Source organism: Dermochelys coriacea, chromosome 6 (genome assembly GCF_009764565.3).
Source record: "Dermochelys coriacea isolate rDerCor1 chromosome 6, rDerCor1.pri.v4, whole genome shotgun sequence".
Taxonomy (NCBI): Eukaryota; Metazoa; Chordata; order Testudines; family Dermochelyidae; genus Dermochelys; species Dermochelys coriacea.
In genome coordinates, this window is record NC_050073.1 from 100,412,347 (window position 1) to 100,439,187 (window position 26,841).

At 39.5% G+C, this 26,841-nt stretch overlaps 1 protein-coding gene across 4 annotated transcripts in view; it reads left to right on the forward strand.

Moving 5' to 3' along the window:
* The first annotated feature begins 631 nt into the window (after positions 1–631).
* Positions 632–26,841, forward strand: part of PPP4R4 (protein phosphatase 4 regulatory subunit 4) — a 123,907-nt gene continuing 97,697 nt past the window's right edge. For 2 of the 4 annotated variants that reach the window (XM_043516699.1, XM_043516702.1), the window contains exons 1-2: positions 1,026–2,052; positions 2,546–2,619. In XM_043516699.1, the coding sequence (XP_043372634.1) occupies positions 1,963–2,052; positions 2,546–2,619 (164 nt within the window). In that variant the 5' untranslated portion in view covers positions 1,026–1,962. Of the gene's footprint in view, positions 2,053–2,545; positions 2,620–26,841 lie in introns of all 4 variants that reach the window. The other 2 variants (XM_038407857.1, XM_043516698.1) reach the window with 2 other exon arrangements.

Consider the following 26,841-nt stretch of genomic DNA (forward strand, 5'->3'; position numbering starts at 1 on the left):
TCAGAGCAAATGAACCGAACAGGGAAATTTATTGAGTAATCCAGTCCCTATGGTCCTGCCCCAGCTTCTGGCAGCCTAAGATTTAGGGACACCCAGAACATGGGGCACTAGGTGTGTGATTGAGGGGTACTGACATTGAGGGGTATGATGGGTCAGAGCCCTGCCATTGGAGACAGGAGTCCTATCACTGGTGGTGAAAGGATCTATAATATAGGACAGCCTTGCTCAATGTGTGTGTGTGTGTGCGTGCATGTGTTGGAGGAGAGAGCCCTGATGTGTAGTGTGTGTAAGTGTGTGTGTGGGAAGAGAGCCTGACGTATGTGTGTGTGATGGAGGAGAGACCTCTCAAACTGTGTGTGTGTATGTGAAGGAGAGATGGATATGGGGGGGGTGACATAGAGGAGAGCCGTGAAATAAGGGTGTGTGATGGTGGAGAGCTCTGCCATTATTTGTGCGTGGTTGTGGGGTGTGTGATGGAGGTGAGAGCCCTGACATTGTGTGTGTGGGTGTGGGGGGGGATGGGAGGAGGAAAGAGCCCTGACATTTTTCTTGGGGGGCGGGGGGAGAACTTTGACAAAGGGAGGGGGGGGAAGGAGGATGGGACCAAAGGAGGAAAGCGCCCCGACACGGTGTGTGTGAATATGAGATGGCGGAGAGCGCTCCGACATTGGTCTGGGTCCGTGTGAGGGAGAACCCGGACACAGGGCTGTGTGGGTGTGCGATCGGGGAGAGCCCCGTCATCGGATGTGGGTGATATGGAGGCGAGCCCTGACACAGGGCTGGGGGTGAGACAGACGAGAGCCCTGCCATCGGGTCTGAGGAGAGCCTTGACACAGGGCTGTGTGAGACCAGCGCGAGCCCCGCTCCCGGCCGGCGGGGGTCGCCTCTGTCCTGGAGATCAAGCTGCCCCCCCCCCCCATTCCGGGGTGACCGGCGGCAGGGTAGCGCCGGCGCCCCTCCCCGTATCCCCCAGCGCGTTCGGATATTGCCGCGTTCGGGCAACTCTTTTGCCCCGCGAAGGCTGCAGTAGCGGCGCGTTGCCCCGGCGACCGGCTCCGCGGTGCTGGGGGCGGCTCCTGCCCTGCTCTCGGTCGTTGAGTGGCGGCTCTGCGCTTCGCGGGGGCCCCGCCGGAGAAGGGAGCGCAGCCCGGCGCCTGGCAAGCCGCCGTCCTGCCCGAGGGCCGTTCCGGGGCGATGGCACCGCATCCCCCTCCCTGGTGACCTACCCTGGCGAATAACGACCCGGGGCTCCGGGGTTGCGCAAAGGGAGCGGGGCCTAACCGCGCCCGCCAACGCCTTCTCGGGGAGGAACGGCCGCCCATCCGCCGCTCTCGGGGGGCGTGCGGCAGAAGCACCAACTGCCCGCCAACCCACCCGCTTAGGGGACTTGCCCTCACCTGCCCCCCTTTACGTGGAAGCTCCGCAAACAACTGCGCCCTTCAACCCCATCCCCTGAGGGGGCGACACCCACGGGCTGCTGCCGGCTGGAGGAGAGGGACCGCCGCCCCCGGCATAGCTTGCCTCCCCCCGCCTGAAGAGAAGAGCATCGCTTCTGCGTGGAGGAGAAAGTCGAAGCCTTCAACCTACAGCAGGGCGCGCGGGGCGAAGGGTGGGGATGCTGGTGCCTGCCGCTCCCTGCAGGCGCTGGAGGGACTAAGGGAGGGAAGGCAGCTGGGGAAAGTTTCCTTCCAGGAGGCTGTGTTGCGATAGGAGTGATGCTCATAGAGAAGCAGCAGTAGGTTGTGCTGGTGCCGCATTGTGTTTGCTGAGGCCCCTCCTGGGTGGTGTGGGCTCAGCAGCTTCCTATGAGGAAGAGGCAGCCACTGCTCTACCTCAAGTGCATCGGGGGAAGGGGGTGTTGCGTGGACTCCTCTCCTACGGAATGCAATATGAGGCTTGGATGGATCATGGTTTGCCAAGGGCTGTAGTTAATACGTGCATCCTTTAATCGTCTCCTTCAAAATGGATTTTAGTCAGAACAATTTATTTGGGTACATAGAAGACCTGCAGGAACTTACTATTACAGAAAGGCCGGTGCGCAGGAGTTTAAAGGTATATACTTTAAAACCAGAGTGATGCTTTAAAATCCAGATGGAATTATTTCTGGCTTGTATTTGTGCATAGCTGGCTGCTCTGGCAGCACCTTATTTTTTTTTTTTTTTAAATTCAGTTGTGGTGAAATTAACATCCTTGAATTCTGTTTAATAGAGCCTCAATGTGTCTAGGTATAAATAAAAACGTAAGTAGGAAAAAATAGAGAAAACGTAGTTGATGTTTATAGTAACTTTTATATGTCTTATGTTAATTATAAATATGCATGAAATATTTATTATAAGAATAACTGTTAGAACAGAAGCTTATTAAAGTCACTAACATATTTCTGGCTAAAGATTTATCTGACTGAATTTGAAGCTTTATTTGAGATTTTAAGGGTTAAATTCCAATTAACTATGTAATTATCTCTGGGGGTTGGGAGAAAGGGTTGTTATAAGACAAATAAAACAGGGAAACAGTAAAATCATATTTTGTATTTCACACTTGATAGACACCAGAAGAAATAGAGAGATTGACAGTTGATGAAGAACTCAATGATATTGAAAGGGCTGTATATCTACTCAGGTATGTCCTAAAATATTGTTGTGAAATGTTGCTGTCCATATTGACAACATCCAGTTTTTATTTTAGTTCCCTATTCCTGTTACCTTGTGGTTTCTGTCTCTAAGGTGTCTTGGTTTTATTCTTCTTACTGTTTGGATGATCACAAATAGAGGCAAGATAAAATAGGTGTGTTACCCAGCATTTTGTTAAATCTACACAAAGTGGCATTGGATAGTATACCCCTATGGACCTACAAGTGTTTATTTGAGTAAATTCCTGAGATGGCCCTCTCCATTAATGAGTTGTACTTCATATTTTTTTTGTATTGTAATTGGTTTTGCAAGGTTCACTGAGCTGTGTGTTGGTATTAAGGAGAGCCAGCAGTGACTAACTTCATATTCACTCTATAGCATGAGCAATGATTATGCAGACATGAAACAGAGCTATTTGAGTTTATTGCATGATTCTGGGCAGTATAAAGAGAACTGTTTGAGAGATCAGTCTCACTGTCCTAAGAAAATACTGTGTAACAGATTATTTTAATATTTAACCATGCTCTTGTTTCTCATTTTACCCTCCTCTTCCAGTTCCCTAAAGTGTATAGTTACTGTTACTTAATTGTTTTAAATTATAATTGTTTCAAACCCAGATATCTTTTCACTGTACTGCGATGTAATCTTCGAGGGGATAAGTGTTCTGAAGGATTTTGATTTGAATATATACTTTATGCTCAGTAATTGGAGAGCCAGCTGCTAGTTTCCTCCCCATTTATCTGTCGGCTATCTTTAGTGCTCTCTGAATCCACGCTTGTCTTCAAATTTTTTAGTATGTTTTTCAGTTCCCTAAATTTTTTTTTGGTCTGGTCTGCTTGACAGTATTGGTAGGCCTGCAGTTTTGGCCATCTGCTGTACTTTCGGTAATAAATTTTAGCTGTGGCTTATTTTTTTAATTTTGAATGTTCTAATTATTAAAGATCTGATCTTGCAATGTTTACTAATGCAATTATATGAGTAGTCCTATTGATTCCAATGGAAGTACTGTACAAGAGAATAGGGATAAGAGCTCTAGTTTGTAATTATACAGTGTTTTAGGTCATTAACTCATAACAATCAGTAGTTTCTTTTCTTCATGATGGCAAATTTCTTTCTTTCCTGATTAAAGATCATTTTTCAAACAGTATGTCATTATTGGAACACTGTCTGGCTAAAGGGTAAGAAGGAGGCTCATTTTCATATCTTTCATTTTACTAGTTGCTTTTCAACCTGGCCTTGGACTCTTCTTGACTTTCTTTTCTCCTTTCTCTGTGACTGCACAGTGGTTCCAGGGACATACTTTTTTGCCTTGCAAAGATGTTTGCATCTATCTAATTGTAGTCCTTATATTGTTGAAAGTAACTTTCATCTATACTTGATAAGCTTTTTTATTAAATGGTTTCTCATTGTGATAAAACTGTTTGGGGTATATATGTTAATCCAGTGGAAGCTTTTGTCATTTGATAGCATGGAGGAAATTTCCCTTCTCATGCTGGTTGGGCTATAAGTGGGGAAAAAAGGAGCTGGAATGGCACCCAGCCTGTAGCAGAAGTCATATCCTCTCTATATCACACAATGTTTTTTTGTCTCCAGTATTCTTATCTATTATATCACATTGCCCCCCGCTTTCTCATCTATTCCTCTTTGCCAGTGATGTCAGCTTCTCATCAGAGGTCTATGTACCTTCTTCCGTGCTGGTCCTTGTGCATAGGCACTGATACCTATGAAAAATTAATCAATTTAGTGATGACTGGGTTGAGTTCCAGATAGAGATAGTTGATGCTTTGTCTGTTTATAATAATTTAAGAAATTCCATTTTTGTGTGTGTGTGTGTGTGTGTGTGTGTGTGTGTGTGTGTGTGTGTGTGTGTGTGTGTGTGTGTGTATTGTATTCCTCTTGCTCTATCTTTCCTATTGTCAACTTAGGGCCCTGATCCAGCAAACACATACATGGATGCTTAACTTTACTAAAGTGAGTAGTTCTTGGTCATTAAAGTAGCAATGACAAGTTTCAGAGTAGCAGCTGTGTTAGTCTGTATCCTCAAAAAGAAAAGGAATACTTGTGGCATCTTAGAGACTAACAAATTTATTTGAGCATAAGCTTGCTGTAGCTCATGAAAGCTTATGCTCAAATAAATTTGTTAGTCTCTAAGGTGCCTCAAGTACTCCTTTTCTTTTTAAAGTAGTAATGTGTTTGTACAACACCTAGCACAATAGCGCTCCGATCCTGCCTGAAGCATTTAGATGTTGCAGCAATATAAATATTTAATAATAATAAAAAGCACCTGAAAGCGAGAATCCTGTCTGAATCCTCACATTACAACATACCTTAGTCTCTTAAAACAAACAATATTTTTATATTATTTTCTAGATGCTAATGTAACTTTTGTTGTGCTCAGAGTTATTTTTCTCAAGTCCTTTGCTACTGAATCACTAGTCTGCAGTTAAATGTTGTCACCTTTCTTGTGGAGAACAGCAGTAACGTTTTAGTTGTCTGAGATTTTTGATGCATGAATTACTTTATTTTCTGCTATTGAATTCCCCCCCATACTCTGAATTCCTCCGCTTTCTTATCAGTCTCAACAGTCAGTGCCTATTTTTCAAGTCTTGCTTGTACTTGCTCTCTTCATATTTTAGGCAGAACTGATAGGGGAAACATTAATGTGGGTCTGAAGTGCAGAACTGATGGTGGACTCTAAAGGGCAGGATTGATTTTTGGGGCGCAATTAATTGCTAGGCAGGGAGCATGAGTAGATGTGTGGGTAATGAGACACTCCACACACTTTTTTTTCAGGCCACTTTAAGCACTGATTATGTGTGTGTGTTTGTGTGTATAGTGCATAATATACTGGAGCTCCAATCCTTGATCAGAGCCTTTAAGTGCTACTGCAATTCAAATAACACTGATCTGCTTTTGGTGATGTATTACTTTCATGAGGATATTGTTTTATTTCAATTACAGTTTGATCACTGCCTGTGAACAGATTTTTGTTTTGTTGACTCAACAATACTGGGGTTTTTTTTTTGTAACTTTGATTGTCTTGTCTACATTGTTTCTACAAAGGGAAAACTCATGCTCTAAATTTATATATATATATATATATATATATATATATATATATATATATATATATATATATATATATATATATTTATTTGCAGGTAAATCGTCCCCTACCCAAGTGACTTTTGAGACCAGTCAAATTTTGAAAAATGAAATTCTGGTGTTAAGGGGATGTTTTATAATTTCAGATAATCAGTGTTTTGGAGAACTGGGTTTGAATAACTGGTGCTAAACTTATATTTTTAGAACAATCATTGAAAGGCAGCATGGTCTAGTGGAATGATCATGTGGCTTCAAATCAGGAAGTCGTTAATTGTAATAACGTCTGACACTGATTCTCTCTGTGACCTTGGGCAAGTCATTTAACTCCTCAATCTAAATTTGGACACCTGTAAAATGGGGAAAATAAAACTTGTCTGTCTCATGGAGGTGTTGACAGCTAAGTAACATCCTTAATTCCTTTAGGGCATAATGCCAATAGCAAAATGATGATAATTATTATTTATTATTTGTATTATTATAGCAGTTAGAAGCCCTAAACATGGACCAAGACCCCCTTGTGCTAGGTGCTGTGCAAACACAGAACAAAAAGACTGTCCCTGCCCTAAGGAGCTTACAATCTAAGTTTGAGACAAGAGACAACAGATGGATATAGACAGACAAGAGAGCCCAGCTAAACAATGAGACCATATTGGGTCAGCGTGAGATGCTGTGATGGATTATGACTTTTAAAAGGTACATTTTGTTTGTTGCAAAGATACTTGATTTTGTATTGGGATAGTCTCTATCACTGGCATGCACCCTGTTCTTCGATTATTTTCTGAAGCCTTCTGTGAGAAATTTCCCTAATGGTCTTACTTTACTGCATGTATAGTATTGTATTCAGCTACTCTAGTTTGTTTCTTTATGCTTGTTTACTTTTGAAAGCTTCCAGGACTTACTATTTCTGTTGTATTGAAAACGACAGAGGAAAAATATGTTATTAAGTTAGAAGGTTCAGTTATTCACCCTTTTGGGAACATGCTTTGTAATAGGCGGCATCTTGTCTCACAGTTTTAAAAAAATCACTATATTTTAGCAAAGCATTTAACGCAGAAGATTATTGTAGACTAAGTAAAACCTGTAGATATGAAAGAATGGAACTCTTAGAACCTTAGCATGTTTATAAGTTATACAATAACTACAGAAACACTCTTATCGCAGACATCTTTTTTTGGTGTATTTGCAAACTTTAGTGAATTTTTATAAATTTACATTGTTGCTAATCTCAAGCAATTCAAAAATGATGAGATTTTACTAATAATAAATCTTGGGTTTTTTGTTTGCCTTCTGGCTTTTCAGCTTTTAGGCAACTGTGAGGGCTAGCATCTTACTTTTTGTTTTAAATGAGAGTCAAGATTCTCATTTAAGTGTACAACTCCAGGAGCTGGAGCTATAAGATAACCTCAAATATTGCAAGACTTGCAATGAAATTATGAGAGCTGGTAAAACTGCTTCCAAACATAGACTTCACATTTTGTGGCCATGGTGCCTACACAGGATTTTGAAATATCCAGTTGTTGGATTCAGCAGTGTAGTAAAATATTCTGTTATCTACATCATTAAGCTGCAAATATTAACGTTACAAACAAGACCTTCTTTCTCTTCACTCCTCCTCTATGTTCTTAGGCATGCTTGTGATTGTAGCCTCACAGCTTTCTGTTCTTATTTTGTAAACTGCAATTTAAATGATATTGAAATTGCATTATTGATCCATTTATTTGCATAAATTAGTTGTCTGACATTGTTTCTGTTATGCAAATAAATTCACTGATAAGAAGTTAGTGAAGCAAAAAATCCCAAAAGAACTTTTTTATGAGTTAGTGTTAAGTAACTTTTTATTAAATTCAATTCTGTGAAAATATTATCTTTGCTTATATTGACTACTTTAAAATATTTTAAGTGCAACAAATGCGTCTGTAAAAAGTCAAAGGTAATTAAATGTTTGTCATATCTGAACTTTAAAAGGTAGTTGAGAGTGATTCAGCTATACAGAGCAGAGGGTAGTACCATGCTCCTGAGAAGCCTCTTAACCCTGAGGACAGGGAAGAGGTAAAACTGTTGCGGACTCCCCCTGCAATCACAGATATTGGGTGGCCTTTTGTACAATCAGAAACTGGTGAGATGGAGTGGGAAGTTGGGGCAGCAGCTGCTCTGTATGCCACTATCCCCCTTGAGAGAGAGAAGCTTTCCAAGCTTGAGATATAAAAGAGCTTCAGATAAAAAAATTAATGCTGCAGTGACATCTTTAGCCAAAGATAAGGTTATTCCCTCAGAGGAAGACTTGTACAAATAACATATTGAATGGAAGGTAGAAAAAGAACTTGGTATCTAGATACCACTGTGATGGGAGCACTAGAAATGTGTAAAACTCTGCGATGTTATTTCCCAAAGTTAACATTTTAGTGGCATTCTACATTTAGATTTCAGAGCTTTTTCAAGTCATACTCGATTTTCCATATCAGCCTTTGGATAGAACTTGCCAGTCTGAGACCTATGTTCTTCAGTACTTAGCCTTGCCAGTCTTTGGAAATATGGGACTACTGAGTCAAATATCTCAATTTATTAAAACTTGCTTCTCATGGTTATCATGTCCACCAGAGTTTATGAAATCACTGCTCTCACTGTAAATAACTCTGCTGTATCTTCCATAAGAATATCATTTTAAGAACACACCTTTATTTGCCATTGAATGCTAGCTGTGGGGTACAAGGAGTAATTTTAAATTGTGTTGAATGTCAAGTAATCCCCACAAATTACTAAAAATATTTAGTCTAGAGAAACAAGAAATGATAGGCCAGCTCTTACTATTTGTCTCTCTTACTGACAATTTAGGAATGTGACTTCCATTCTTCTAATCACAGAGTGTCTTTTACATATCTTAGACTCATAGACTTTAAGGTCAGAAGGAACCATCATGATCATCTAGTCTGACCTCCTGCACATTGCTGGCCACAGAACCTCACTCACCCACTCCTGAAAGAGATTCCTAACCTCTGGCTGAGTTACCAAAGACTTCAAAATAGAGACTTCAAGTTGCAGAGAATTCACTATTTACACTAGTTTAAACCTGCAAGTGACCTGTGCCCCATGTTGCAAAGAAAGGCGAAAACCCCCTAGGGTCTCTGCCAATCTGATCTGGGGGAAATTCCTTCCTGACCCCAAATATGGGAATCAGTTAGACCCTGAGCATGTGGGCATACCCCATCAGGCAGATAACTGGGAAATAATTTTCTGTAATAACTGAGAGCCTCCCCATCTAGTGTCCCATCTCCAGCCACTGGGGATTTTTGCTACTGGCAGATGCCGATGGGCCACGTGCCATCGTAGGCAGTCCCTTCATACGATTCCCCCCATAAATTAATCAAGCTCAGTCTTGAAGCCAGTTAGGTATTTTGGCCCCACTGCTTCCCTTGGAAGGCTGTTCCAGAACTTCACTCCTCTGATAGTTAGAAACCTTCCCTTAATTTCAAGCCCGAAGTTGTTGATGGCCAGTTTATAGCCATTTGTTCTTGTATATACATTAGTGCTTAACTTAAATAACTCCTGTCTGTGATGGGTTTCTCTCGCCCCCCTCCCTGGGTTCCACTTGGAACTGGGGTACCACTGAGCCCACCTGACCCACCAGCCTGGGTTCCCTTTACGCTGTACTGCTATGCAGCTTGTCAAAGCCTTTCCCAGGTTAAGACTGCACTTTACCAGACACATCCAGGGGCAGCTATGCACACAGATGCCGAGATCAGCTGTGCCTGGGACAACTCAGCTAAGGAATTGCCCAGTACTCAAGTGCACACATCCCTCTAGAGGGTAAATCCAAAATTGTACTGTCTTGCATTACACAGAGAACTGTACAGCATAAGCTCATGAAATTTGCCCCCTTCTCTCAATGTGGAGAGGGGTATACACAGCTTTCTGCCTCAAGTCATGATTTCCACACATACTGGTTTTAGAAAAAACAAAACAAGTTTATTAACTACAAAAGATAGTTTTTAAGTGATTGTAAGGGATAGCAAATGGATCAAAGCAGATTACCTAGCAAATAAAACAAACAAACAAGCAATCTAAGCTTAGTATACTAAAGAAACAGGTTATAAGTAGAAAATTCTTTCCCTAAATGTTGTTTTAGGTAGATTGCAGAGATTCTTGAAGGTGAGCTGCACTGGCTTGCAGCTTAAATTTCCAGACATTCCTTTCACAGGTGAGCTCAGCCCTTCTCCCCTAGTCCAGTCTTTTTCTTTTCAGGTGTTTCCTGCAGTCCTCTTTTTTGGGTGGTGAGTCAAATGAAGAACGAACCACGATGATGTCAATCCCCTGCCTTAACTAGTTTTTTCATATGGCTGGAATCCTTTGTCTCCCAGCGTGATTCCCACCCCCAGTCAGTGGAAAAATACTAATATTATCATAGAGTCCAGTACCACGTGACTTGGTCATATGTCTGCAGTCATAACTCAGAGGCTGTTAGTAGCGTCTGGTGGGAGATTAGCATCTTCAATGACCAACTGTTTTCCTTAATGGCCCTTCCCAAACGGCTATCCAGACTGATTTCATTCTGTCTAGGGGGTGTTCCCAGTGTAAACACACATTTGTGATAGATGCATAGACAATATTCCTAACTTCAGATACAAAAATGATACATGCATACAAATAGGATAATCATATTCAGTAAATCATAACCTTTCCAATGATATCTCATGTGACCCATCTTGCTTAAATACATCTTAGTTATGCCATAATCATATCATAACCATATCTCTATGAAGAATATGGGGTGTAGTGTCACATTCTCCTTCCCTGGTATTTATCCCTCTTACGTATTTATAAAGAGCAAACATATTTCACCTCATCCTTCTTTAGATTAGGCTAAACAAGCCAAGTTCTTTGAGTCTCCTCTCATAAGTTAGTTTTTCCATTCCTTGGCTCATCCTAGTAGCCCTTCTACACACCTTTTCCGCTTTGAATTAAACACGGGAGACCAGAATTGCACATGGTTTTCCAGATGAGGCCTCACCAGTGCTTTGTATAGGGTTACTAGCACTTCCCTGTCTCAACTGACATACCTTGCCTGATGCATCCTAGGACAGCACTAGGCTTTTTCACGGCCACATCACATAGTCATCCTGTGATCAACCAATACACCCAGGTCTTTCTCCTCTCCTGTCGCTTCCAACTGATAAATTCCCAGCTTATAGAAAAAAATCTTGTTGTTCATCCCTAAATGCATGACCTTGCACTTTGCACTATTAAATTTCATCCCATTTCTATTACTCCAGTTTACAAGGTCATCCAGTTCTTCTTGTATGATATTCCGGTCCTCCTCCTTGTTGGCTATACCTCTCAACTTTGTGTCATCTGCAGATTTTATTAGCACACTCCCAGTTTTTGTGCCAAGGTCATTAATGACAATGGTAAATAAGATTGGTCCCAAGACTGGTTCTTGAGGAATTCGACTAGTAACCTCTCTCCAGCCTGACAATTCACCTTTCAGTATGACCCATTGTAATCTCCCCTTTAACTAATTCCGTATCCACCTTTCAATTCTCATATTAATCCCCATTTTTTCCAGTTTAATTAATAATTGCCCATGTGAAACTGAAATCCAGGTAGATTAGATCTATTAACTTATTTTTTAGACAAAAGAAATGCATCTTCTCAAAGAAGAAAATCAGGTTGGTCTGACATGATCTACCTTTTGTAAAACCATGTTGTATTTTATCTCGATTACTGTTCACTACTTTCTCTTTCAAAATTTGTTCCAAGACCTTTCATACAATAGAGGTCAAACTAACAGGCCTGTAGTTTCCTGGATCACATTTTTTCCCTTTCTTAAGCATAGGAACTATATTGGCAATTCTCCAGTCATAGGGTACAACCCGCGAGTTTATAGATTCATTAAAAATCCTTGCTATTGGGCTTGCAATTTCATGTGCCAGTTCCTTTAATATTCTTGGATGGAGATTATCTGGGCCCCCTGATTTAGTCCCATTAAACTGCTTGATTTTGACTTCCATCTCGGAGGTGGTAATTTTTATCTCCATATCCTTGTTACCATTAGCCACTCTGTCACTACTCCTAAGCTCTTTATTAGCCTCATTAAAAACTGAGGCAAAGTATTTGCTTAGGTGTTGGGCCATGCCTCGATAATCTTTAATCTCCACCCCATCCTCAGTGTTTATTTTATTTGCTTTCAATCACAATATCCCCTAATTACCGTTTTGGCTGTTTTATTAATTATTATTATTTATTATTATTAAAGAAAGAAAAATAAACATTAAACATAAATGACAGAACACAAATGACTAGTTACTTGAGTTACAATCTCTTTTCTGTGCTTTTTTGCAGAGAGCTTTTCACATGGATTACACCTTTGAGAGTGGGCCTGCTTTTGGTGGGGCACTTCTTTCTTGGTAAATTGAAACCAAGGTCTTATTTCCCAAAATTATTGAGAGTCCAGTCATAGTATCTAATAGCCAATAAAGCTATTTATGGGTAAGCAAAATAATTGTTTAAAGATACGTGGATCATGTTGGTTAATTATTAATAACCAGAGAGTTTATAGGTGGGCGAGGTAAGCAATCTTAACTAAATTGCATGAAATTGAAAAAAAATATTTCCATCATTTACTTTAGAAGAAGCTATTTAAAGAGCTATCTTAAGAAAGGCCAATTAATGAAGAATCTTAAATTAAATTAAATCTCACTATTTCTCTGTTTACTAGTGTTTAGTCCCTGTCTCCTTTCATGTTTAGCCCCTCTGTGCTGTCCTGGCATACAGGTCTAAACATTTGGTGATTAACAACAGCTAATATTATTACACTGAGTGGAGTGGCTCACAATTGTGAGTGCCTACCTCAGGGCAGACTTTCAGAATGGTGTGTTCTATAATTAGATTTCACCAAGCCAGTACCAAATCTGAAAGTTCTGAATCACTATACCATTCTTACCATGACAGGTTTCAGAGTAGCAGCCGTGTTAGTCTGTATTCGCAAAAAGAAAAGGAGTACTTGTGGCACCTTAGAGACTAACAAATTTATTTGAGCATAAGCTTTTGTAAGCTACAGCTCACTTCATCGGTGAGCTGTAGCTCACGAAAGCTTATGCTCTAATAAATTTGTTAGTCTCTAAGGTGCCACAAGTACTCCTATTCTTACCATGGAATCACAGACAGTCCCCTTAGACTATCCATCCTATCTTGCCATCCAGAGAAACTGGACTTTGTGATAAAACAACTTAAGCCAAAAATTACACCACATCATGTTTCTCCCAGTGCCAAGAGACCAGTCACTTACCCCAGATCAATTCATACTCCATATCTTATACCAGACAACACTAATAAACTAATTAAAGATTTATTAGCTAAGAGGAGTAAATGAGAGTGATTGAGAGGTTAAAGCAGATAAAATATATGTATAGGTGAATCACAGGTTGTAATTTCAAATGATGGCAGTGATGTAATAAACTGCCTGTTTCCCCAAAGTCTTTACAGGGTACCCAGATTGTCTCTGGGGATCTCCACTTTGCATCTGGTATACTTCCCTGTAAGAGTCCAAATAGTTGAGAGATGAAAGATCTTTCTTTGAATCCCTTCTTATAGCTTCTTCTCACAGAAAACAAGCTGACAGTCTTTCTCTACCCCCGTAGGCTTTTCCTTTGATAATGGTGAGAGAGGAGTGCACTTTGTGAGTGATGGCCATTTGCTTTGGAATTAAGACTTTTTCTGATAAAGTCCTTCATTAACATTCACAAGGCTTCTTTGATGTCTGATGGTATTTAGTTATAGGGGTATTTATAATGTAAATATTTGCTATTACATTATGACAGGACACAGATAAGTAAAAACAATGCATATAACATCTGTGACACATCATGTGCCAGCAGTGCCCCTCTGCCATATACATTGGCCAAACTGGACAGTCTCTACGTAAAAGAATAAATGGACACAAATCAGACATCAGGAATGGTAACATAAAAGCCAGTAGGAGAACTCTTCAATCTCCCTGGACATTCAATAACATATTTAAAAGTAGCCATCCTGCAACAAAAAAACTTCACAAATGGACTTCAAAGATAAACTGCAGAGCTACAATTCATTTGCAAATTTATCACCATTAATTTGGGCTTGAATAGGAACTGGGAGTGGCTGGCTCACTACAAAAGCAATTTTCCCTCTCTTGGTATTGACACCTCCTCATCAATTATTGGGAGTGGACCACATCCACCCTGATTGAATTGGCCTTGTCATCACTGGTTCTCCACTTGTAAGTTAACTCCCTTCTCTTCATGCACCAGTATATTTATGCTTGTATCTGTAATTTTCAGTCCATGCATCTGGAGAAGTGGTTTTTTACCCACGAAAATTTATGCCTAAATAAATCTGTTAAGGTGCCACTGGACTCCTAGTCGTTTTTGTGGATACAGACTAACACAGCTACCCCTCTGATTCTTGACAATGAATACCGTTCCTTAGTCATTGCATCACTGCAAAAGGATTGGAAAATATGCCTTATGGTAATAGACTCAAGGAGCTCAATCTGTTTAGCTTAACAAAGAGAAGGTTAAGGGGTGACTTGATCACAATCTATAAATACCTACATGGGGAACATATATTTGATAATGGGCTCTTCAGTCTAACAGATAAAGGTATAATAATGCAATGGCTGGAAGTAAATGGAAATAAGGCCTATGCTTTTAACGATGAGAGTAATCAACCATTGGAACAATTTAACAAAGATCATGATGGATTCTCCATTACTGACAATTTTTAAATCAAGATTGGATGTTTTTCTAAAAGGTAAACTCTAAGAATTATTTTGGGGAAGTTGTATGATCTGTGCTCTACAGGAGGTTGGACTAGATGATCACAATGGTCCCTTCTCGCCTTAGAATCTGTGAAAACCACACCGTGAGTCTTCATAGGAACATGGCACAGTGTGGATTTAATACTGAAACTAAAACGTAATATATAATGCTCTTTGTTCATCTCTAACTTTTACTCTTCTTTCTAGCTAGAGGGCATGGAACATCAGATTCAAGCCTGATGCAAACTAATTCATATGAATGGAGCTGTACTTACTTAGAGGAGGTCTGGGATAGAGGATAAAGACTATTACTAGATATCTTGTAAAGAAACTTCCAGTTTTGTTCTTAGTTTAGCTAGGAAAGTGTTTGCCCTTGTGCAGACCTTTTCTTTCACTTTCTTTTCTTTGAGTTATGTAATCTTAGGTGCCCATCACTATGGAATCCAAGTAACTTGCGAAAACTAGGGAGCATTGACTGTACCCTCAGAGGACTGTAATCTCATTCTCCTTTGCCAGCTGATTATGTTTTTTGGGGGGAGAAATGGGGAATAGGGAAGGAGAGGAGTTATTTATCCATCCTTCTGTCTTCTTCTCCACCCCACTCTCATGGATTTGCTACTTCAGATAGACCACTTGTTCTTGTTTTGCAAATTAGTTCTGTAGCCATTTTTCTTTCAGTGAAGTCTGTTTCTCATTTACTTTGTAGTCAAGCGACCCATCTCGAAATGGATATGCTTCCCAGACTTTTTCTCAGTTCCTCTTTACTCAGAAGCAAGTCATAAAGGTTTTTGGGTATTTTGTTGTTGTTTTTTTGACTAGAGATGCACTTATTTTTTTTTGGGGTGGGGGGAGCTATAGCAGCTGCAAATGTAGTGAGTGTTCACTTCTAGTCCAAGTTAAAATTACTGTTTTGTTCCTTTCATATTGGAAAGAGTGATAGTTAGTGTTAGTTGATCGCAGTTGTCTGGCCTGAGTGTGCTTGGACCAATGGTAATGTAATACTTGTTGTGTCTCCTTGGGACACTATAGGACAAGTTCAGAAAACAGGTGACTTATAACCACTCTGGCTAGTGGCTTTAGATCTAATCATTCTATATGTCACCTGAATATTTACTGAGAAACAGTCATGGTTTTTTCCAGAGGCAAATCTTCAAGTAAAATTTTCTTTTGTGGATTTAACCTGGTAAGAAATAAACTCCAGCTCAGATTCTTTTTCAGGAAAAAAAGAGAACTCTGGGGGTGCATCTTAAAAATCCACCTTGTCAAGATAGGAACAAAATATAAAAAATACTTCAACTGTTTAAATCTTGAGGATTTACATAGAAAGAGTTCTAGGAATCTGGTTTATGAAAAAAGAACATATCTCCTGGTGTGTCTTCAGCTAATTTAAGCAAACATCCTTCCAAGAGAGGTAGAAGTGCCACGATATGGGAAATATGTGAATGTTTCTGTTAATAACCATAAAAATACCCTTCCTGTAACTTTATTAAATAGCTCATTTTGGATTAGGGAATGCAGGAGCTGGAAGAGATTATAAAATTATAAATTTATTTAGATTAAAAAATCTTCAAGGCAGGGATATCTGTTTTTTGTGGTTTCGGTTGGGATTTTTTTTGGACTTGATCAAGCACATTCTGTGCTAAATAAATACATAACAGAAAAAAGGAAGATGACAATTTAAATAGGGGTTTTAATCTATTCTGTGTTTTAGTATGCACTTTAATGTGTAACTATATGGTATGCATCTCACATTATCTTTATCTCCAAATTAAAAACCTAACTGTAAGTTCTTTTTAAAGGTGCACTGCAAGTTTTTAGACATCACATGTTTATTGCATGCGATGAAGTGAGCTATAGCTCACGAAAGCTTATGCTCAAATAAATTTGTTAGTCGCTAAGGTGCCACAAGTACTCCTTTTCTTTTTGCGAATACAGACTAACACGGCTGCTACTCTGAAACATGTTTATAGTATATTCTACAAGAAAACAACACTTATAACATGATTTCATAATGGATTATCAGGTGGATTTAGGCATGGAACACACTGCTGGGGCAGACATAATATGATTCTTGCACTTTTATCTCTTAACATTTCTGCCATTTGAAATGAGGTGTTCTAAGAGTAGTTAGTTGTTAGGGCAAGAGAGTGATAATTAAGATTCCTGGATTTTATTCCTTGCTCTTTCACTGTCTCTCTCTCTGATCTTGGATAAATTACAAACCTTCTCTTTGCCTTGATTTACCTGTCTGTAAATGGGGATGATGATCTTCCTTATAATGGTATTGAGAGGTTTTCTTCGTATTATTAAAGTTCGTTCAGATCTTTGATGAATGATGTTTTGTTAGTGCAGAGAATCCATTGTTATCCTATTACTCAGGCTCTTTAAGCCCACTACAGAGAATATTAATGTTATTTTCCTGAACTCTGTTCTTTCACTGACTACTGCTTAATTGTTGTTTTTCCCTTCTCTCTGTCATCTGAGCACTTCCCTCTGCTAGTGAGTTTGGTTAAGCTGATGCTGTTCAAAGCAGTATCTACAAAATGCTGGTTATAGGACAGTGTGGAGAACCCTTTCTGTCAAGTCTCATGGCTGCAACAGCACAAATAAATAAATATTCTATAAATAAATGAAGGTCTCTTCAGTGCACACATGGAACTCTGGAGCTCTCTAGGCATTGAAATAAGACTAGATCACTAAGTACAGTATGTCACTTCTAAGTTAAATTCTGCCTCAGAAAGTCCATCAGCAAGCATGCCAAGTCAGATCCCAAATACAAGTATTCTGCATTACAGCATTTCTCAGTCCTGAATATATATCATTGTGCTGTCCCAGTGGCTGTTTTACTAGATTCTTTCTTTTTTTTTTTAAGTGCTATTTTTTTTCCTATAGACAGATGTTGATATTAGTACACTGAATATGTGGGCCAGATCTTCAGGTGGTTTAAACTGGCATAACACCATTGAAATCAATGGAGTTGCACCCAGCTGAGGATCTGGTTCACCAAACTTAATCATGATGCATCCAAAGGAGAGATGCAATCATTTTAAAGAAGATGTCCATCTAATTTTAGTATATGTGGGTGAGATTACTGTCTATGCTTTATTTATTCTTTCCACTGCAAAATGTCACACTCTGTCAAGGTTCCTTCCCCACTCTGAACTCTAGGGTACAGATGTGGGGACCTGCATGAAAGACCCCCTAAGCTTATTCTTACCAGTTTAGGTTAAAAACTTCCTCAAGGTACAAACTTTGCCTCGTCCTTGAACCCTATTCTGCCACCACCAAGCGTGTTAAACAAAGAACAGGGAAAGAGCCCACTTGGAGACGTCTTCCCCCCAAAATATCCCTGCAAGCCCTACACCCCCTTTCGTGGGGAAGGCTTGATAAAATGCCAATTTGCATAGGTGAACACAGACCCAAACCCTTGGATCTTAAGAACAATGAAAAATCAATCAGGATCTTAAAAGAAGAATTTTAATTAAAGAAAAGTAAAAGAATCACCTCTGTAAAATCAGGGTGGTAAATACCTTACAGGGTAATCAGATTCAAAACATAGAGAATCCCTCTAGGCAAAGCCTTAAGTTACAAAAAGACACAAAAACAGGAATATACATTCCATTCATCACAACCTATTTTACCAGCTATTTAACAAAAGGAAATCCAATGCATTTCTAGCTAAATTACTTACTAACTTAACAGAAGTCCTGAAGAGCATTCCTGATCTGGTCCTGGCAAAAGCATCACACAGACAGACAGATCCTTTGTTCCCCCACCTCCAGCTTTGAAAGTATCTTGTCTCCTCATTGGTTATTTTGATCAGGTGCAAGCGAGGTTATCTTAGCTTCTTAACCCTTTACAGGTGAAAGGGTTTTGCCTCTGGCCAGGAAGGATTTTATAGTTCTGTATACAGAAAGGTGGTTACCCTTCCCTTTATATTTATGACACACTCCTTTTGGGATAATCATACTGTTAGGAATAATTTAAAATAATGTTATGTGAGAGGAAAGTAGTTTCACAAAAGACTATTTAAGATCAGTGTAGTGGACATGTGGATCACAATCAAGACCATGGCCCTGAGATCAGGACTGTTTAAACTTGGTTGGTGCTAGACAGATTCTGGCATTGTGTTCATCACCATTGTGGATGGGCCTAATGGCAGAAAAGTTATATACATTTCTGTTTCATATTCTTTTAGGTGAGGTTCCTCATGGGAGAGATGGGAAGTTAAAGTATATTTGCTTGTTTCACTGAATTTCTGTCTGTCATGTTCATTCTGTCACCTGCTTTGCGGGCCTGATCCCAAATCCAGTGAAGTCAATGGGAAGACTCTTGTTAACTTCAATGGGCTTTGGATCAGGCTGTTGCACCATCTGACTTCCAGAGTGAATATGTATCAGGCACAGCACTCTTTCTTTTTAGGCTGACCATGAATCAGTTGCAGCAGGAAATGGAAGTAATTGTAAATGATTCACACTTTGCTGAGGAAAGCTGTCCTTGATCTATGCGTGCTTGTGACGGATGAGGGAACATAATTGAAATCAGCTGTTTGATACAGTGTATCTGCTATTTCTCACTGCTTGAACCTGACCTGAGTAGCTAAGACTATTGAAACTATTTGAATAACAATTAGAGGATGATAGGTTTCAGAGTAGCAGCTGTGTTAGTCTGTATCTGCAAAAAGAAAAGGAGTACTTGTGGCACCTTAGAGACTAACAAATTTATTTGAGCATAAGCTTTCGTGAGCTGCAGTGGAAAATAATTTTATTTTCCACTGAATGCATCCGATGAAGTGAGCTGTAGCTGACGAAAGCTTATGCTCAGATAAATTTGTTAGTCTCTAAGGTGCCACAAGTACTCCTTTTCTTTTTAATTAGAAGATGAGAGAATCTTATTACTGCTACTTACTGTTTGGTAGGAGGTAGTTTATGCAGGGTACAAGTTCACAATTTTTTCAGAAATCCAAGCCCCTTTTTGGTTTTGGGTCACCAAGTGGTGGGATCACTATAGAGACAACACATTGCACCTGTAATCCTCAGCAACTGTTTCTGAGTTCAAAACTCTTGGAAGTCTATCCAGCTCTTCTTGGGTTGAATAAAGGTAGTTTCACTCCACCACCTCTAGGGCCAGAGTTTAAAAAACAGCTTTTAAAATGGCAAGGTTCCATTTTCAATACCCAAGTTTTTTGCAACCACAATTTTGGAGTTTAGATTGAGATCGGTGTTCTCTCTAATATTTATTTTTTCTTTGTGTAAGGGAAAAAATGGCTGTCTGAGCTCAAGTTTTTAAACCTCCGAATGCAGACTCTCCCTCTTCCATTCTCTTCTCCTGCTTACTTTAGCCCTCCCTTCATTTAACCTACTTCTTCATTCACTCATTGACCTGCTGTCTCTCTACATTCATTCCATACACAATATCCATTATTACTGCCTCTTACCACTCACTCTCACTTTTTCTTCCCTTTCTCACTCTCTTCTGCAGCAGTTAAAAAAGGTATGTTCAAGTGTGTGCAGGCGACATTTGAATACGATACTCCTCATGTTGTTGTGCAGTGCGTCAGCCAACACAACCTATTCTGGATTAAAAATATGTTCTCTATCTTAAACTGTAAATTTCAAGCATCTTTCAAAACTCATTCATACTTTTTAAGTCCCAAAAGTCAGTATCAAGCTCTGCTGTGCCCTTAAGGTTACTGTCATATGTTTTGGAGATATCTTCTGTATGCACTGGGTGTTCATCAAGCAGTCAAGTCTTTGGAAAGACAAGTAACAGTGGAAGCCAGTTGGTCCAGTATGTATAATGGCTCACATTTGTGCAGTGCCTTGAATCAAAAGGACCCTAAAATATATTTAGCGAGCTATAGAGATTTGTTTCATTCATGACTGAAATGGAGCCACCTCTATGAATAAACTTATTGGTATAACCATTTGGACAACAAGTGAAAACTGATGCTTTATGAACTCATTCTGCAAGAGGAAATTTGTATGTGCAGAATATATTCACTGCTGCTAGAATTTGTGTACAAGCAGGGATGCAAACAGAATTTTCCTAAGGAGTGGTTCCAGAACTCTTTCTCCCTGTGCCTGAACCAAGCCTAAAACTCTCTTCCCCTGCTTCCAGGCCTGCACTCTCTCTACTGTTGCCTCCATGCCCAGCCCTGCACTCCCCCCCTGCACCCAGCTTGACACGTGTTCCTTTCCTAGTGCCCCATACCTAGCCTCACACTCTTCTTCCCCCCGTCCCCTCTCCTCCATAGTCTCATACCCAGTTCTGAGCTCTCTTCCCCCTGCAACTAGCTCCATGGTCTCCCTGCCCCACATCCAACTCCAAGCTCTTACCCAGAGAGGTGTTCAGTCTGAAGGGCACCATCCTCACCAAGGGACAGATGGTTCTTGGAGTCCCAGACCTCATCCTCTGGCATCTCCTCTTCCCCAGGAAGCACCCAAAGCCCAGATCCAATTCTCCCACCATCCTGGGGACTGAGGTTCCTGGTGCCCCCATTCTGCTTCTCTCCAGTGGCTGGGGGTGCTTCATTCCCAGAGGTGCTGAAAGGACTGTATAGGTGGGGGTGGGGGAGCAAGTAGGCTCACAGGGTTGCAGAGCCAAACAGATTTGCTGACAGAGGGGCAGCCAGGCCAAATCTGAGTGAGTTGCAACCTGTCATGTGAGTCCTTTTAAACACATTCACATTTATGATCCTGAAGGTTTTTCTAAAATACAAGTTTTTGAAATGTTACCACGTAGTAATTAATGTTTAAAGTTAGTTAAAGAAATTGATGACCCTTAGAAGAATTAGATTACTGTAGTACATTTGCTCTGGCAGAGTCACAAAATGGTCTCTTGTCTGAATTTGAATTCCTTTTGGCAATTCTTCAATAAGAAAATGAAATAAGAAGGTTCAATTGAGCAAACTGATCTTGGTAAACATGGTTACTATGAATACATAGCTACCATATTATCCAGTTAAGTATTGTTTTTCTAATCACATTTAAACTCCATTGGATTGTTCATATTTAGTAACACAAGTCAAATTAAGCAAGGCACTGAAAGTTAGTTGACTCATTTATTTTTTCATAGTTTAAAGTCTATGTAGATTTTATCGAGATTCATTGTAAAACAACCAAAGGCACATTTAGTGGACGAAGTAGAAGAGCAGGAAGGGAAAGTGTTTTTGGAAAACCAGATATTCTATGGGCAAAGTGTTGCAAATTCAAATGTAAAAAGGCAAACATGGCTATCATAATTGACACCGCAGTGTTTCTTATAATAGAGCTCAACTATATTTTATAGTTTCAGATTTTTTGTTGTCCCTTATTTACAACACCATCTTAGAAGCTTAAAAATACAAGTCCAGATTCTTTTGTCCAGTTGAGATGTGCTTGTCATGGGAGGACAAGGTGGCTTTACACCATTTTAGTAACATAACAATCCTGTGGCTAGCTGGTTTGGGCCCCAACCCTGGAAATATTTGTGTGTTCTTAACATTGTGCATTTGGGTAGTTCCAAGTTAATGGGACTACTTGCATGCATAAAGTTAAGTGTGTGTAAGTATATGCAGGAATGGGCCCGTGGCTTCTGATATAATTTAAAACAGACTTAAGGATGCTTTAAATTATATTTGGCTGTTTATGGCTCCAAAGGACTGTTCTGGAAGCTAGAAATCGCTGCAATGCCAAGGTGATCTGAATCTGCCCTCTGTCTTATGAGCACACTCCTAATGCCAGGGAAGCTGGATCTCAGGGGCCCATATATATAATACAGAAGTATAATCTCTCTTAAATTTGATACCAATTTTATATGAAGACAGAGTGTCTTCTATTTCTTTACTGTCATTTACCATCAGATAATTCTGAAATTTAATAGATATACTGACATCTGTCTTTTTAATAATTTGCTCCCAAATCTCATGTTGGGGTTGTTTTTCTTCTATTCCCAGATGTCTATTTAGGATCACAGTCAGCTTGAGACATGGTAGTGCATAACCCACTTACTAGTTTCTTTCAAGAGCTGTATTGTCTATAGAGTCTCCCTGGTAATGGGTGTGTTTATTTTAGCAACTCAATTTGTAGCTCTGCTTCTTCTCATTCTTTGCCAACCTGTGGTGTTAAGGTGAAGTGATTGCATCAGAATGATAGTTCCTTCTATGGGATGGGTCCAGTTTTCATATAGTTATTACAATGTCAGCTAAGTAAATATTAGATTCATTTATTTCTGTTGTTACAATAACTTCTATTTATAGCGCTATAATTAAAATGTGAGCATAGTTAACGTTTCCTCACATGAAAGCAAGAACTACTGCATATCAGATATGCATTGCGGTAGTGGAAGGAACAGATGTCTTTTCTACAGAAAATATCATTTTCTTATGTTAAAGGAACACTAGAAATCTAGTCTTTTGTTAAAAATAGTTTAAAGCAACACATCTGCGGGCTGACAACAAGAACATTTTCCTACTTTTTAAGAAGTTTTTCTTTCCTCTATTGCTATATTAAAAATAAACATGAAACAATGTCAAAAGTACAAAAAAACCCTTCTACCAGTTAAGTAATGTTAGATGTTACTTGTAATACTAGTAGGTTTAAAAATTGGACAGCAGTGTAATGATTTTTAAATCATTATAAATATTATCTCAAAATCTTAAAGTTAAAAGTAAACAAAGACTACATAGGATCATAGATTAATTTTACATAACTAGTAACTAATCCTTGTACTGCATGAGGAAACTTTGTTGACCATGTGGTTGCTATTATTGACAGTGATATTTATCTGCATTTGTTGCTTGCCTTGGCAACCAGTGTACTTTACAGGAGGAGAATTGAAAACTTGGAAATGGAATTGATGTTGAGTAATCCCTATAAGGGCTGAATCCTGCAAGGTACTGAGCCCTCTCAATTTCCCGTTCATATAAAAACAGAAGTCAAAGGGGTTCAGCACCTTGCAGGGTTAGGCCCTTAAATCCTAACACCTGGAACAAAGTAGATATTATGTTGAAAGGATCATGTAGCAGGATACACAGTCATAACGAAAGCAGTATATACAGCACCCTGAATGCATTGATGCACTAACCTGAGGCACACTAGCTTTCAGTATCCAACAAGATATAAATTTCATAAAGACAAGGAGAGGGATTTCAACAGCCACACTATGTGGCCCTAATTTTACTCCCGTGGAAGTCAATGGTGTTTTACTGTGGCTTCCATGGAAGCAGATTTAGGGCACATGAAGCACTTTGGAAAATCTCATTCAACTATTTTAGTGTATTTCTTACTTTTACAATTCTTTAAAATTTTATATGTACATGTTAGCACTGAATGGTGACAGATCAACAGCCATGGAGACTTAATGTCTATATGTATACACAAAACAGTCACGTGTTCCACCCATGTCCTCACCCTTGAACTGGGTTGGCCACCTTTAAGTTTACAAGAATAGTGAAGTCATTCGCCATGACCATTCTGTTAAGGATTACAGTTGTGATGAGTATGTTTTTTTGTTTGTTTACTTTCTCTATTCTTTAGAATTTGACTGAGATCACCAAACTCATTTCCATATTCCAATGAGCAGCCATCAGGAAAAATACAACTTTTGGTTACTACATGCTGTTTAACAATGTCTTCCTTTACAGGCAAGGAATCACAGTGGAGCTCATGCCTCCTTATATAGAGACTATAGTCTTGGGCCATAAACAAACAAGGCAGGCCTTTGGATCATGCCCCATGACTCTATCACCTTCCTCAAGCTACTTCTGTCATCTCCTCTTTCCCGTATAGCCAACTCTGTCCCTAAGTTTCTTCAGCACAGGGGTAAAGACACAGTTCCTTACGGTTTCTTCCCTCTTGATACAGAGTAAATAAAATACACAATAAAGCTCCCTTTCCTCAACGTTCAGTGGTAGGTCAGGTCATAGTCATTCCAAAAGACATCCCTCAAAGAATGGCTTTCTTTTCTTCTCATATTGGTCTGGCTGTCTAGCCACATCTATATCCAGGAGCTTCCAAGTGTGTGACCTTGATTTACACAAATAGCCCCCAGTTGTCTTCCTATTTCTCTTTTAATATTGTTCAGGCTTGTTCCCTGGAGAGCTCATGAGCTGTAGGCGTGTCTGATCTTTATATCTTCACCCTCTTCTTTCCACAAAAAGACTGGACCAGGATCTCTGGTCTCCCTGACAGGGTCTAGACCACACTGTGTACCCCTGCTTGGATTTGAACTGGTGTTTTAGAGACAAAAGGTGCGAGTATTTACAGTTTGACAAAATTTTCACAAATTGAGTAGAACTGTCAGTCAGTAGGTGTGCTTGCAAATTGCACTATGCTGTCATAGTTGGTTGATTTGCTGGCATTGGATTCCTTCACATTCAATGCTTCTTTTGCAGAAGTGCAAATTAAATAACCAGGCCACAAAATACAAAGCATGTGGCTTCAAAGTCTTCCAAAAATGATATTCTTTCATCCAAGGCGCTGAATCACTATTACAGGCTACAGTGCCCATTCATTAGAGCCTGTGGGTTTATAAGGGCTACTAAATTTAAGAAATAACAATAGATACAGCACCAAGTAATTCAGCTGTAACCAGCTGGCGAATCTTTGAGCTAGATTGCGGCATTTAGCCACAGTCCTAAGAAAGGGACAGTATGCAGTTGCACTGGCTGAGTAAGAGCATGGGGAGACATTGTGCCTCATCATTCTCTGGTATGTAGCATAGAGCAGAATGCACCACACTCTTTAGACCAGTGCAGAGGAGAGGTAGAGTTATGGACCTGCCCTCACTTTATCTGTCTTTCTGCTTTCGGATAATATGGATCTCTTGGGGAGCATATGGGGAGTAGTTCTTGGCCTTTGCATGATGTCCAAGAGAGAGAAGGTTTTGCACCCATCCTCCTTCCAGAGACACATGTATCTGAATGAGGGTCAGGAACTATCAGACTCTTCATTTCTAAAAATTTTTTCTGAATGTACTTTAAGAATATTTTAAAAGATTAACAATACAGTTAGAGAACTGATTGCTGCAAACCTTCTCTCATGTGAGAGAGGACTACTCCCTGTAGGAAAGATTTGTTGGATCTGGCCCAAATTTCCAAAGATTAATACCATATGCGCACTAAATATCTACAGGGGTTGATGTTTATTAGTACTGTATTAATAGATATAAATCTTTAATAGTTCCGATGTTCATTTTCTAGATAACAGGTGCATTTAGTTTCTCTAAGGACTTTATTGCCTTTAAGTTATGCCCAGGTTTGCTGTTTGTTTTTTGTTAAACACCAACATTGTACTCAACACCATTCAAGACAAAGAAAACATGTTTTGTGCCCTGAGGAGTTTACACAGTAAAGGTCCAAACCTGGAAACACTTAGTACTGAGTGTAGACTATAATTTCAATGGGACTACTCAAGTTAAAAACAGTTATTTTTTATGTCCAGTAGAAAGTCTTTGTAGCATTTGGCCTCAAATAGATAACACAGAAAATATATGGAGACCCAGAAGAGGTTGTCTTGCATTACTTTTTAAAAAGCAATGCATTTGGTGATGGGTGATTACCTTTTTTTTATTATTAACATTCACATTGGGGGAGTCAGAGGAGAAGTGTGAGTTAAATGTTGATTGTTTTGATTTTTGTGAACTATAAATATATGAGTATATCCTGGCTTCAATTTCTTAGCATTTAGTATAGGACATGGTGAAGGACGTACTGGTCATCTGCAGTATTCAATGGTAATCCACCAATTATTAATAAGCTTCCTAGGTAGTTTTGATTCTTATTTTCTTTCTTATTTAGGGCCAGATTCTGGAATCCTTACTCACATCAATAGGATTTTCTTGTGTAGTTAAATACTGTTCAGCATGAGTAAGGGTTATAAATCTGGCCTTTGATAATGTGACTCTTCTAGATGTTCATTTTCCTTAAACTGCTTCTTTAAAAATTTCGTATCACTTGCTGTCCAATGCCAGGAACTTCCTCAACCTTTTCCGTAAAAAAGGACCCTGTCTCTTAAGTTCTTCCCGTTGACTTCAGCTGGAGTTCCATGTGAGGTGGGCTTGCAGGATTGGATTCAAAATTCTTCTGCACATGTCCCAAGTAGTAACAATACAATAGTTTCAAGTTCTAAACGTTTTCTATAATTTTGTTTCACCATGTATTTTAGAGAAACAAAACAGACGATGTGATATAAAGATTTATCGTTACTTGTGATGTCATTCCAGACTCAGACTAATGATAATATTCACACAGTCACATTATATACACATAAGATTATACAGTTGTGCCAAGTTTAAATTTAAATCTTCAGACAGGATTTTTTTGTTTATGTTCCC